The sequence below is a fragment of the Globicephala melas genome, chromosome 10 (assembly GCF_963455315.2).
Source record: "Globicephala melas chromosome 10, mGloMel1.2, whole genome shotgun sequence".
Classification (NCBI taxonomy): Eukaryota; Metazoa; Chordata; class Mammalia; order Artiodactyla; family Delphinidae; genus Globicephala; species Globicephala melas.
The window spans coordinates 6,411,216-6,424,435 of NC_083323.1; the positions used below are offsets into that span (position 1 = coordinate 6,411,216).

Consider the following 13,220-nt stretch of genomic DNA (forward strand, 5'->3'; position numbering starts at 1 on the left):
CTCCTTTGCCCAGCCGCCCACCCTGTAAGGCTGTTTCCCTCCTTACTCTCTCTCATCAGAGCCCCTCCCATGTGCTATTTCTGGCCACCACAGCTGCCTCAGGAGGGGTGTGACAGGGAAAACTGAGTCATGGGGCAGAGAAAGTCAGTCACTTGCCGGAAGCCTGAGTCCTGGGCTCTAGTCTGCACCCGGGCTCCCCATGAGAGCTGGGGCTCCTGTGACTGTACTTGTAACAGGATTTCATAGAAGTTGAAAACCAGAGAGAGGCAAAAAGAAAAGAAAAAGAAAAAAAAATTACTGCTTCCCAGATGAGACCACACTTATCCTCTCAATATATCTTATACACAATTTTTTCTTACTAAAATGAAATAACAATGTTTTAAAAGCTTTTCCTTTTATAAAGTTCTTTTTCTTTGTTGTTTTTTAATTCCCAAAGTAATGTATGATATATATGTGCTCGCTATAAAAATTTTACTTTTATAAAATAAAAGCACATGTTTATATGTGCCCTGTTCATGAGGTGTGAACGTTCCCCTCCCCCATAACCCCTTTGCAGAGGGTCCCCTTCAAGGGTCACCGTGAGCCGTTCTGGTAGTACATTCCTGTGTACATGATGTGTGGAGGTTCAGGTGTGTGCATACTTAGTTTCTCTTTTTTAATAACTTGAGTTTTTACCCAGCTGTACAATATGGACACCTTTACATGTCTAACCCAAAGCTGATTCATTATTTTTTAAATTTTTTTTTTTTTTTTTTTTTTGCGGTACGCGGGCCTCTCACTGTTGTGGCCTCTCCCGTTGCGGAGCACAGGCTCCGGACGCGCAGGCCCAGCGGCCATGGCTCACGGGCCCAGCCGCTCCGCGGCATGTGGGATCTTCCCGGACCGGGGCACGAACCCGCATCCCCTGCATCGGCAGGCGGACTCTCAACCACTGCGCCACCAGGGAAGCCCTGATTCATTATTTTTGATGACTGTCTGGTATTTTGTCACAGGATGTCACACGGTGGACCCTCCAGGCCCCTTGGATTGATCAGGAGGCACACGTGCTAGCAGTTCCCCTCCCCCATTGTAGCCTAGTGGTGGGCCAGCAGGTGGGCCTGCTCTTGGTTATTTTGCCGTGGCCCAGGGAGGGGTCCCGGCTGTGGGCCCCTCCCCTCTCTGAACGGGACTGGACCAGGCGATCAGCAAGGTTGCCCACAGCTCTGTGAGTCTACTGCTCGGGCCATCACGGCCAGCACCGTGCCAAGCCCTCACACACGTTAGCCTCATGACTTTTGCTGTGCTGGGCTAGTAGTCATCAGTGTCTTTCTCTCACTTCTGTTCTTCCTCCAAAAACATCTGGCACGTGGGTTTCTGACCTTGAGCCCCAGGACCAGTTGATAATCCTGGGATCCGCTTGCGGGAGGCCCTGGGGCTCCGTTTGCAGCTTCAGGCCCGGACTGTGGGGCAGAGAGGCCCACTGGCCGCCGACAAGCACTGCGTCCTAAGTGGTGGCTGGGCACCGTCTCTCCTGAGATCCAGGCCACCTGCCTTGGCTCACACGCTTCAGTGATGCTTAGAGTGACGCTCTGTCCCTTTGGAGAGGTCTGGCGTCTCCCCTCCGGGTGGTAACACTCTCCATCACTGGACCTTGCCTCGTGTGGGCGTGAACATGTGCTGGACAGCTAGCTGCCTGCCTTCCAAACGGCCCCTCGACACCCACCATCCTGCTGCACCTGGTGCAGGGGAGACCTCACAGGGGCCTTCCGGAGCCCAGGTCGGAGTCCGGGCACTGGGTTCGGTTCCCAGCTCTGACACAGCTCACTGTGGGATGCTCGCCTCCCTGGCCCCAGTCAGGACTGGGCTCCTTCCTCAGCCCAGCCTCACTCTTAAGCAGCCTCTGCCCCACCCTGGAGGGGGAATGGCCTTCACCCATTGACCACACCCTGGGTGCACACCCTGTCTTGGCCATGGCCAGCCCCAGCGACCTCCTGGGCAGCAAGGCTGCCATGCCTCCTGCCCTCTGCAGCCCAGCCACGGTCATGCTGTCCCACTTCTCGGGGCGGGGGGCGGCTGTTAGTGTAGTGGCTTCTAGAGCCCCTCTCTTGAGTCCCAGGCCTGGCACATGGGGCCTTGTCTCAGCTCTGCCCCACTGCTGGCCCAGTCCCTGAGCTGTTTCTGCCACCCCAGGACACTTCTCAAGCTGTGGCGGAGGTGGATCCTTTCCTCCTGTCCCTGGAATTTTCTGGGCTGTCTGGCAGCCTCCCTTTGGGATCTTTTTTTTTTAAAGCACAGGCTCTAGGCACGCAGGCTTCAGTAGTTGTGGCACGAGGGCTCAGTAGTTGTGGCTCATGGGCTCTAGAGGGCAGGCTCAGTAGTTGTGGCGCACAGGCTTAGTTGCTCCACGGCATGTGGGATCTTCCCGGACCAGGGCTCGAACCTGTGTCCCCTGCATTGGCAGGCGGATTCTTAACCACTGTGCCACCAGGGAAGTCCCTCCCTTTGGGATCTTGAGCTCACTCCCTGCTCCGACCACCTTGCCCTGTGGCCCTGGGTGGGTCAGTGCCCTTCTCTGGGCCAGTGAGAGCAGAGGCACACCCAGTGTGCACCTGACCTCTGTGCCCTTGCCCACGCGTGTGCAGGTGCTGGGGAGGGGTGGGCACTCTGAGTCTGGGGGCCCTTCTGCGCTGGGTGCCATGCAGCAGCTCACGCTTCGTTGCAGGTCATCAGCCATGATACCCGCCGGTTCCGCTTTGCTCTGCCGTCACCCCAGCACATCCTGGGCCTCCCCGTCGGTGAGTGTGGCCCCAACCCAGCACACGTGGAGCCGGTGCTGGGACAGAGAGGTGGGGGCTTTGCCTTTCAGTTAGTGCAGGGAAGGCTTCAGGGAGGAGGTGACAGCCACCCTGGGCCTTCAAGGGTGAGTGTCAGGATAAGAGGCCAGTTGCTTCAGTGTCCCCGGCAGTGGCACGAGCACGAACAAAGGCAAAGAGATGGGACGTGATGGGAGTCCCTAGGGGTGGCGAAGGGAGCAGTGGGAGCCGAGGTCAGGCTAGGCTTTGAATGCTGGACGGGGTGCAGCGAAGTGGGCTGACAAGACCCAGGGGGCCCTGCAGGGGTAGTCAGCCCACACTCACCCCTGCTGTCCTGCAGGCCAGCACATCTACCTCTCGGCTCGAATCGACGGGAACCTAGTCATTCGGCCCTACACGCCCGTCTCCAGCGATGACGACAAGGGCTTCGTGGACCTGGTCATCAAGGTGAGGTCTTGGGGCCACAGCTGCTTGGCGTGGGGGTGACCACCTCGCAGCCAAGGCCCCACAGTCTGATCTCTGAAGGCCCTGTGCTCGCTGTGCCTGGTTCCCGAGTGAATAGCAGATCATAGTTCTTAGCACAAGCCAAGCTTTGGGGTCTCGGCAGAGGGCAGGGGTCGGGCTCAGGCTGAGCATCTGCAGAAGAGGAACCAGGCAGGCCCACCAGCCCGTGGAGGGCTCACCTTCCTGCTCTCGGACTGGCGAAGCCCAGTGAGCTGGGCACCTGCCCTTCCCCTGGGAAGCATCCCACGGGCCCGCTGGGGGTGCAGTATGAGGAGCTCATGGGACCGTGTCCGGGAGCCGGGGTGAGGGGCTTTCTGGGATCCATCACCGGTCGGGGGCTGGGTGTGCGCTGTGGGAAGATGTAGCCATTAGAGGCAACAGACCAGAGAGACGTAGAACAACCAGCAAGGATCTTAAAAAACAAGATGCTGAACAGAAGGAGAAATGACAACTAGAGCCTGGTACATGTTTATGGAAATTAGAAACACAGACTTTCCAGCAGTGATCCGTGTTCTCTGATTACACACCCACCCAAAAGTGTGAACCAGCCCAGGCCGGTGGGCTGGATGTTAGAGACCCTCCCTAGTCAAGGCCCAAACCTCCATGGCCGCCCTGGCTCAGCACCCCCGGGGATCAGGCTTGCTCTCTCAACTCCACTGTGCAGGCCCCAGGGCCCCCTCACTGGACCCTTGGGTGGGGGGACAGGAGCAGAGACCCCCGCTGGGCCTCAGCTTCAGCCCTGGGTCTTACAGGGTCCTGGGCTGGGCGCTGTGTCTGTGAGGGCAGGAAGGGAGCTGGGCCTGTCAGTCCTGGCTCTGGCCTGGATCTCCTCTTCGCTTGGTGTCATTTAGACCCTGTGCTGGGTGCCCAGGCCCACCGGCCTCGGTATCTTGTCTTTGGCTGGAGAATGGACACTGAACAGGTGGTCACACAGAGGTCAGTGTTTGTTCAGGGGACAAGCACAAGAGACTGAGCACCTAGAATGGGCACCAGAGCTGGGGCGGGGGTGGGGTGATGAGAGCTGCCCCCCTGAGCAGGCAACAGTGAGGCAAGGTCTGGCGGCTGAGGAGGCGGCAGCCAGGTGGAGACGGAGGAAAAGGACCTTCCAGGTGCAAAGGCCCTGAGGTCAGGAGGAGGCTTGAGGACTTGAGGGACCGAAAAGGGAGAGGTCAGCAGGGCCAGGCAGATCCTTGGAGGCCCTGGTAGTCTGGGGCTTTGTCCGGAAGGAAAGGGAAGGTGGTGAGAGTTCAAGCATCTGTTCTTGCTGAAGTCTCTCGAGCCAGATGTGGAGGAGGTGTTGGGGGGATTCAAGTAGCGATGGAATACTCACCAGGACCAGGCCCTTCCTGGCTTGGAGACCTCACTGGCCCCCTTGGCCCTGGCTAAAGGTCAGGCCCCCAGCCTGGCACGCAGTGGGCTCTGCCCACTCTCCCTCCACTCTCCCTGCCCCGCACCCCAGACACACAGACACATCCCCTGTGCTGTAGCCGCAAGCTCTTCTCCCCACCCCACCCCCGAGGCCCCAAGCCCTATTAGACGCCCTGGCCTTTGCCCACGCTGTCCCTCCCCCACTGCCTCTCCCCCTTCTCTGCCCATCACTCCTGCTTGCCCTTCAAAGCCCAGCAGAAATGCCCCGTGGTGCAGCCATCCCAGCCCTGGAGCTCCTCCCCTGTCTGCCCATCTCTCTGTACGAGCGTTGTAGCACATCCCTTTTTCCAAAGCTGAAATCCCAGAGGGCACAGGGAAGGAAATTGTTCCAAGAGTGATGTTTTTATGGCAGCACGAAGTGGAAAGAATTGAACATCCACCAGGAGGGCCGGCTTCCCAGAGCCTTTACTGAGCTGACAGCCATGGGGATCTCCTGCTGGGGGAGGGGGCGGGGGGTGTTCACAGAGATGCTTCCTGGCAGAACATTATGCAGCAGGCCCTCGGGTCGCTGCCTTGGACACCAGGCTGATGCTTTGCCCTCCAAGGGGATGTTATGGGGAGGGCAGACCACTGCGGGGGACGGGACACAGACGGGTAAGTTTTGATGGGTGGAAGGGGCATCGTGTGAGAAGGCCACACACGACCGCAGAAGACCCCAGAAGAGCGTCTTCCCACTGTGGCCCAGAGCTCACCCCGGCAGCCCTGGGAACGGGGAGCTGAGGACTGTGGGTGTCTTGCAGGTTTACTTCAAAGACACCCACCCCAAGTTTCCCGCTGGAGGGAAGATGTCCCAGTACCTGGAAAGCATGAAGATTGGAGACACCATTGAGTTCCGAGGCCCAAATGGGCTGCTGGTCTACCAGGGCAAAGGTGATCCGGGTTGGACTCCCCGAGGACCCAGTGGGGGCGGTGGATGCTGGGTGCAGGTCCCGACTCTGCTGCTGTCTGGATGGGTGACTCTCGCAGGGCAAGCTATCTCCTCTCTGGGGCCTCCGTTTCCCTGGCTGTTAGGAATCAAGGTGGCCGGCACAGGGGTTGCAGACCAGATGCGGCCCACAGACCCGCTTTGCTTGGCTGAGAACAAACAAGGGGTACGGCTGAGCTGGGCCGCCCCGATTCTCCAGCCTCCCTGCTCCCCAGCCATGCGCAGTGAGGAACTCGTCCTCGAGCTCCTCTCTGCATTTGAGCTGGTCCCGGTGCCGCCTTCCCATCCCCCTCACCCTGACTGGCTGGGGGCTGTGGTGGCCGCCGCGCCCGAACCCCTGAGGCGGGGGCAGCTTCTCCAGCCCTTCCGACCCCCAGGCACAGCATGTCTGAGAACTGGGCCTCACCCCTTCTCCTCTCCCCAGGAACGTTTGCCATCCGTCCGGACAAGAAATCCAGCCCTGTCATCACAATGGTGAAGTCTGTGGGCATGATTGCAGGAGGAACGGGTATGTGGACCCGGAGCCCCTCACTGAGTCCCTAGCGGGCGGATGTCGTGGTTCGGGGCCAGGGTGTGGGATGCGGCACAGATTACAAGTGACTGGGAGCTTCCCAAGGTCCCAGTTGTCCTGGCAGCTCTGGGCATCTGCCTGACACTGGGCCTGCGCGTATGCAGCAGGCGCTCACGCGGTGTGTGGGGGGTGGCTGTGTTGCAGGAATCACCCCAATGCTGCAGGTGATCCGTGCGATCATGAAGGACCCGGATGATCCGACCGTGTGCCATCTGCTCTTTGCCAACCAGGTCAGTGGGTGGACCTGAGGTCTGCAAACCCGACTCCTGCTGAGAGGGGGCGAGGCCCAGCAGGCACTGCTCAGGGGTCTGCACAGCTTTGCGGAGATGCTCAGGGAGGCTGAAATGTGAGGGGTGCTCTGAACGTTCTGTGCACAGCAGCCCTCACAGGGGCTGGTGGGGTCAGGCTTTTCAGTGCGGAGCTCAGAGCGTCTCACCTGAGCGGGGCTGCTTTGGTGGAGGGGTGAGGCCCCTGGAGCACCCACAGCTCCTCTGGCTGCTTCCTTGGCACCTCAGGGTTCCCTTCACCGCACACAGAGTTTGGAACCCACCAGTGAAGTGGGAGGAGCCCGAAGGGCCGTTTTCACAGATGACGTGCCAAGGTCCCACCTGCACGAGGTCCCTGAGCTGGGGGAGTTGGGACAGGGTTTGGACCTGGGCTCCCCGGCTCCTGAATGCATGTCCTCCTCCCCACACCCGCTGCCTGCCTGCCCTGGCCTGCTCTGTGGCCTTGGACAAGTCACTCTCCCTTTCTGGGCTTTGCTCCCTCGCCGTGGAATGAGATGATGAAGCAAGGTCATCACAAGGGTCTTTCTAGGTTCAGTGTTTCATGACTGAATACGTGGATCTTACAGTGATGCCCCTTTTGGGGGAAGCTAAGACGAGGCACCCCCTACCTGTGTGGGGGCCGTGCCCAGGCCCCCTGCGCCTCTCAGATGTGGTTCAGGTCAGTTTGCCCCTGGGTCCATCTGGCCCAGGCTCCACTCCGCGTCATCTGTGAGGACATCGAGCCTGGAGGCGGGGGGGCCGGGCTGAGGTCCCCGGGCTGAGGTCCCACACAGCTGCAGAAAACTGCTCTGAGGCCAACTGAGGTGGCCTTGACTAGGGGTGGGTGGAAGCAGCCAGAAATTCCAAGCTGGCTGGTGGGGTTGAGAGGGTGGGCAGCGTTCAGCTTGGTAGTGCTGGGGCAGTCTCTGTGGAGGCCGTCAGCCCTCTGTCACCTGGACGGGCATCTTTGTGCCCGTTAGCAGGGGCAGTGGATTCTGTATCTCTCTCTGCACTTTAGTCAGTGCAGTGTCACGAGTCCTGTAGCCTCTGGAAGCCGTGAGGGAGGAGAGTGAAGAATGCAACTAAGTATCATATGAAAATCGTTCTGACCTCAAGGTCCCTCTGAAGGGTCTCGGGGACCCCAGGGTTCTGCAGGCCACACTGTGGGAACTGCTGCTTTGCTCCAGTTGAGTCGTTGCCCCTCCCTCCCCCGTCCTCAGTGACCTCCGTGCTTGGCTTGGACGGGGGCCGCAGCCCCTCCATTTGCCCATCCGTAATGTAGGATAACGGGGGACCCACCTCTCGGGACGGTTGTGAGGGTTGAGATGGCCTTGGATAGGAGCGTTTAACGTTGCAGACGTGTGCATTCTTCCTGGAGTGACCTAGTGATGGGAGTGGAAGCTGGTGGGGAGGCAGGTTGAGGACGGCATCCTGAGTCCAGGGGAGACCGGGGCTCTGCCCCCAGCCTAAGGGAAGCACGACTTTTCAGAAGGGCATTAGGGAGTGTTAATAAACGGCAGGGCGACCTGGTTCTTGGACAGGGAGACAGATATTCCGAAGGTGTCAGTTCTTCATAAAGTAATACTCGAAGTTCCAGTGGGGATATTTTCTCCCCTTTAATATGACAAAATGATGCAGTATGGCCTGGAAGACAAAGTACACATGCACAGCCAAGAAAGTTTTGAAAAAGGAGAGTGACAAGGAAGAACTTAGCGCACTGGATATTAAAACATACTGAAAAGGAGTGTTGAGTTAGTTGCTATGCACTTGGAAAAAACGAAGTAGATCCCTACCTTACCTGGTACAAAAATGAAGTTTAGGTTAAAGATACACATGTAAAAAATGGAAGCTTTAAAAGTAGAAGGTGAGGGCTTCCCTGGTGGCGCAGTGTTTGAGAATCCGCCTGCCAATGCAGGGGACACGGGTTCGAGCCCTGGTCTGGGAGGATCCCACATGCCGCGGAGCAACTAGGCCCGTGAGCCACAACTACTGAGCCTGCGCGTCTGGAACTTGTGCTCCGCAACGAGAGAGGCCGCGATAATGAGAGGCCCGCACACCGCGATGAAGAGTGGCCCCCGCTTGCCACAACTGGAGAAAGCCCTCTCACAGAAACGAAGACCCAACACAGCCATAAATAAATTAATTAATTAAAAAAAAATAAAGTATGAGTTCAACATATGCCCTTTTCTTAGAAAAAAAAAAAGTAGAAGGTGAGCATTTTTACAGGAAGTATTGATGAATGAGTGAACAAGGATGGTCAGTCTAAGCAAGACACCAGGGAGAGCCCGTCAAGGAGAAGATTGATGGAACCATCTGCTTAAAAATGAAAAGCTCCCCTGAGGAAAAACACAAACTATAAATAAGGTAGAAAGATAAGTAACTGGGGATGAGACATATAATGCATCACCAGTGAAAACTAATATCCTTCATATAAAAAGTTTTTACAAACTAATAAGATATTACTAGACCAGTGACAAACTTACTTATTAATAATAAAAAATAAAACATAAGCTTTACTTTCCATTAACCTGATTGCCAAAGCTTAAAGGGTCATTACCCAGTGCTGGTAGAGGTGTAGGGAGGTGGACACTCCTGGGCACGCTGCTGGTGTGCGCCTTGGTGTAACCCACCCGGGGATTGTAAAGCAGCTGCTGTGTTGAACGCCCTAACCGTGTGGAATTTTCTACCCTGAACTCCACTCCCTCGAGTTTATCCTCAGGAACAGGGCAGTGAGGGCGGTCAGAGAGGCATTGTTCATAAAGAGGGTGCTCAGAGACGCAAGAGGGAGGAGATATGGAGATACATGTATATGTACAGCTGATTCACTTTGTTATAAAGCAGAAACTAACACACCATTATAGAGCAATTAATACTCCAATAAAGATGTTAAAAAAAAAAAGAGGAAAAGAGGTTGCTCAGAACAATCTCCACGCCTCTCCCATGGTCTCCCTCACCCAGCCTGGGGCTCAGGAGAGGTTTGTGACCTTTTCTGATCGACAGAGCTCTTTGGCTCCCAGTTTCACAACAGTCTTATGAGATCAGTCACGCCACCCACTGGCCTGAGGAGCCCTGTCCGTCTGTGAGTGACCTGCAGACATACAGGGCAAAGTCTGTGGTTAGGAATGGAAAGAGGGGCCGTTTCAGGAGCAGATTGCTGATGCTCCCTGGGGGTCTGAGAAGGCTTCCTGGAGGAGGTGACAAGCTGAACTCTACAGGGCCACGTGGGGCTGGCTAAATGAAATCAGTGGGGACGGAAAGTGGGGAGCTGCAGGCCAAGCAGAGGGATTGGCGTGGGCAAGGCTGCGGAGGGCCAGGTGTGATCTGGGGAAGTAGTATCTGTATTTCCTAGACTGTGGACGTACAAGCTGAGACGCCAGAACATAGAAAGACTTGGACTTTCCCTGGAAGCTTTGCCAAGTGTGCGGCCCATGGGTGGGCGGGATGACGAGGGTCTCCAAAGGCAGTCCCTGTCGCTGTCCCTCCTGACCGCTGGGTCCTGTCCCCCTGCAGACTGAGAAGGACATCCTGCTGCGGCCCGAGCTGGAGGAACTGAGGAACGAACATTCTGCGCGCTTCAAGCTCTGGTACACAGTGGACAAAGCCCCTGAAGGTGAGAGCGCCCAGGCGGGTGGGCTGGGTGGAGGTGCCGGCCCATGCTCACCTGGCGGAGCCCTCTGCCGTTGTGGAGGCTTCTGCGTGCATGGTCTCCTTTGGTGCTCACTGTGGCCCTGTGAGAGGAAGGTGATGAGGAAAGAGGGATTAGAGAGGGAACACAGTGGGAAAACCCCAGAGCTAGGGCTTGAATTCACACCCGCCTCCTCCAGAGCCCCAGACCTTCCCCTGCCTGCCCTGCTCTCAGCTGGACAAACAAGGCCAGCGTTCTCCCCTTGGGCCGGGGCTCACTGTGGGGCAGGTCTCCAGGGCCAGTGCTGGGGTGAGGGTGAGTGTTTCCACATTGCAGTGTATACCCTGTAAGGCACTTTACACCCATTTTCTCTCTAATCATCAGCCCTGGAGTGTGGGCTGGGCTGCTGTACAGTTACCTTCATTCTACTTATCCAGGTGTTTAAGCTGTTTGCCAAGGTCACATAGGAGGCGGTGAATGAGGGCTGCCCCTAAAACCTGAAACAAGGTTGCCCTCTGGGAGCTAAACTGTACTCCATTCTCATTCCTTAGGTAGATGTGGTTACAAAAAATATCTTAACTTCTTCTCTGTTGTAAGAAAAGCAGCAGCTGAGGCTTCTTGGTAGATAACACCAGTGATGTTTGGCTTCAGGGTTAGGAGACTATAGGGAGTGGTGGGGACTGTGACGAATTGGAGAGCATCTGCCTGTGCAGAGGGGCAGCCCCCTCCCAGCTGCGGGCAGCCCTGCTGTGCAGGAGTACCGCCCTGGAGGCCAGCCTTTCCATTTTTCAGGGGAAGCTGGGGGCCTGCATTTTCATGGGAAATTTTTAAATATTAGAAACTGGACATTTTCAAAGCACCCACGTGGGCACCAGCTTGCTGCCACACTGCCCTTGCTTTGCCTCCTCCTCCTCACACAGCCACCCGGTCCCCTGGGACTCAACCACCACAGTGTGGGGAACAGGCCACCCTCTGCTTCCCTCAGAAATGAGCAGGCGGGCTCTGGGGGTACCCATCTCAACAGGGTCCATCCCTGAGAGAGGAGCCACCCTCCTGGGTTGACCAAATCGGATCCTGGGCCCCTGGTGGATCCATGGACCTGACAGTCTTGTTCCAGGGCTTCTGGCTGGACCAGCCGTCCTGGGCCCACCCGTGTCTCAGTGGGTCTCCTCCTGGTCGGACCCCTCACTCTGTGTGTTCCCCAAACCAGCCTGGCCCGAGCTGATGTTCTAGCTGGGGAGGATGAACAGGAAACAGGTTTATTAGTAAATTATAAAGTACAGTAGCAGGTGATTAATGAGACCCAGAAAAGACAAAGTGGAGTCATAGAGACTGGAGGTCGCACAGGAGGCACTGGTTCTGGGAGTCCGAGCTTCCAGTAAAGAAAGGATTTTTTTTTTTTTTTTTTTTTTTTGCGATACGCGGGCCTCTCACTGCTGTGGCCTCTCCCATCCAGCTCAGCAGCCATGGCTCACGGGCCCAGCCGCTCCGCGGCATGTGGGATCCTCCCGGACCGGGGCACGAACCCGTGTCCCCTGCATCACCCGGGAAGCCCAAGAAAGGAATATTTATCTTGTACCCACGTCTCATTCAAAAGGGGGAAATGAAAGCTGGTTTAGCTCCCTTCTGGTTGCAGGTTCTAGAGTGTGGTCAGGTAGGCTCATTGGCCACGATGGGAGTGTCCTTGCAGGGGTCTCTACTCCTGTTGCCTGCACACGGCCTGGCCACAGGAGGAGTGGGCACTGCCCTCTGGTGGTGACACCTGGCAACGCCAAACCGACGTGCCTCCTGGGGACAGTTTTAAGAGTAACCAGTTACTGGCCAAGGAGAAATGCCGTCGGGTAGCCCCCCGGTATCCTGCACTTACGTTTGTCATTACCCCGACCACAGTTCGAGAGTAGGTCGGGTATTGCCGTAACATTAGGCATAAGCTGGAAAGGGTAGACGCTGAGGAGGAAAATGGTACCAGGCCAGCAGGCAGTTGTGGAGCTAAGCAAAAGAACAGGGGAGAGGGGCCAGCTGACTCTGTTTCCTCTACAAAGTCACCTTCAGTATACCAGTAAAGAAAAATACACTATCTGAAAACGTCCTTGTGAAACTGAGATGTGTCTTACATACCTGTACATTCATTACACTAGCAAATATGGTTTAGTCCCATGCAGGTTTTTTCAAAGTAATTTTAGATCTGTTAATAAAATGTTATCTACCTACCTATGTCCCGCCTTGTTCCAGAGGGATTTTAGGCACCTTACAAAGACTCATAGAGTGAGTCGGAGTGGTATAAATGGAAAGTGGGAGTGAAAGAAAAACAAGGGCAGGGCCATAGAATGGAATTGGGAATGAGGTTTGTACAGAAGCATGGGCTGTGATGCACACTTGCTGTGGGTGGCCATGTATATCACTCTGAGCTTCCCAGCAGCCAAAGTGAAAAGGGAGATGGGGTCAGTTACTCAGCTCAGTGTCCATGAGGTAAAGAATACCCCCTTGCTCAGCACAGCAGACTCTTCCTCATCCCAAGACCAGCTGGGACTGGCTTGGCCTCTCGCAAGGGACCCCCCCCATGGAGTGTACATGATGTGATGCAGAGAGCATTGTCTGCCGTGATGGGGGAGTTACGGCCCTGAGCGCAGATGTGGAAGCCAAGGCGTAGATCGGAGCCAGAGTGGAGCCGGGCTGGGTGTCGCCTCCTCCGCCTCTCCTCGGGCCCCAGTCATCAGAGCCCCATTCTCCTGGCGGAGCCCTGCCAGCCTGCCGTCCCCGTGGGCCCACCGTGCTCCTGGAACTGGCTGGTTCCCCTCCCTGAGCAGCCCCTGCTGGCAGGTCAGTCCTGAGGGCCTGGGTGGGACGAGAGCCCTGCCAGCCTCGGGGCACCAGGTTCTCGCCGCGGGCACCAGCAGTGACTTGTAGGAATAAAAGGTGGCTCTGGATCTCAGGTGAAACCTGGAGACACACTGCGCATGTACACGTGCGTGTGCGAGACAGGGAGGCCGGCAGGACCTAGAGGAGCTGTTGCTGCCACGAGGGTCCTGCATCTGGAGCTTCAGCCTGGGTCCTGGCCTTGCGGTTTTCAGGCTCACCGATTGCTTATTTGGGACGCATTCCGTTACTC

At 56.7% G+C, this 13,220-nt stretch overlaps 1 protein-coding gene across 2 annotated transcripts in view; it reads left to right on the forward strand.

Annotated features, from left to right (window-relative positions):
* The window catches only part of CYB5R3 (cytochrome b5 reductase 3), a 47,216-nt gene that overhangs the window by 32,247 nt on the left and 1,749 nt on the right, over positions 1-13,220 (forward strand). For both annotated transcript variants that reach the window (XM_060305944.2, XM_030855747.2), the window contains exons 3-8: positions 2,702-2,774; positions 3,133-3,239; positions 5,465-5,594; positions 6,074-6,157; positions 6,365-6,450; positions 9,997-10,096. In XM_060305944.2, the coding sequence (XP_060161927.1) occupies positions 2,702-2,774; positions 3,133-3,239; positions 5,465-5,594; positions 6,074-6,157; positions 6,365-6,450; positions 9,997-10,096 (580 nt within the window). The remainder of the gene's footprint in view (positions 1-2,701; positions 2,775-3,132; positions 3,240-5,464; positions 5,595-6,073; positions 6,158-6,364; positions 6,451-9,996; positions 10,097-13,220) is intronic.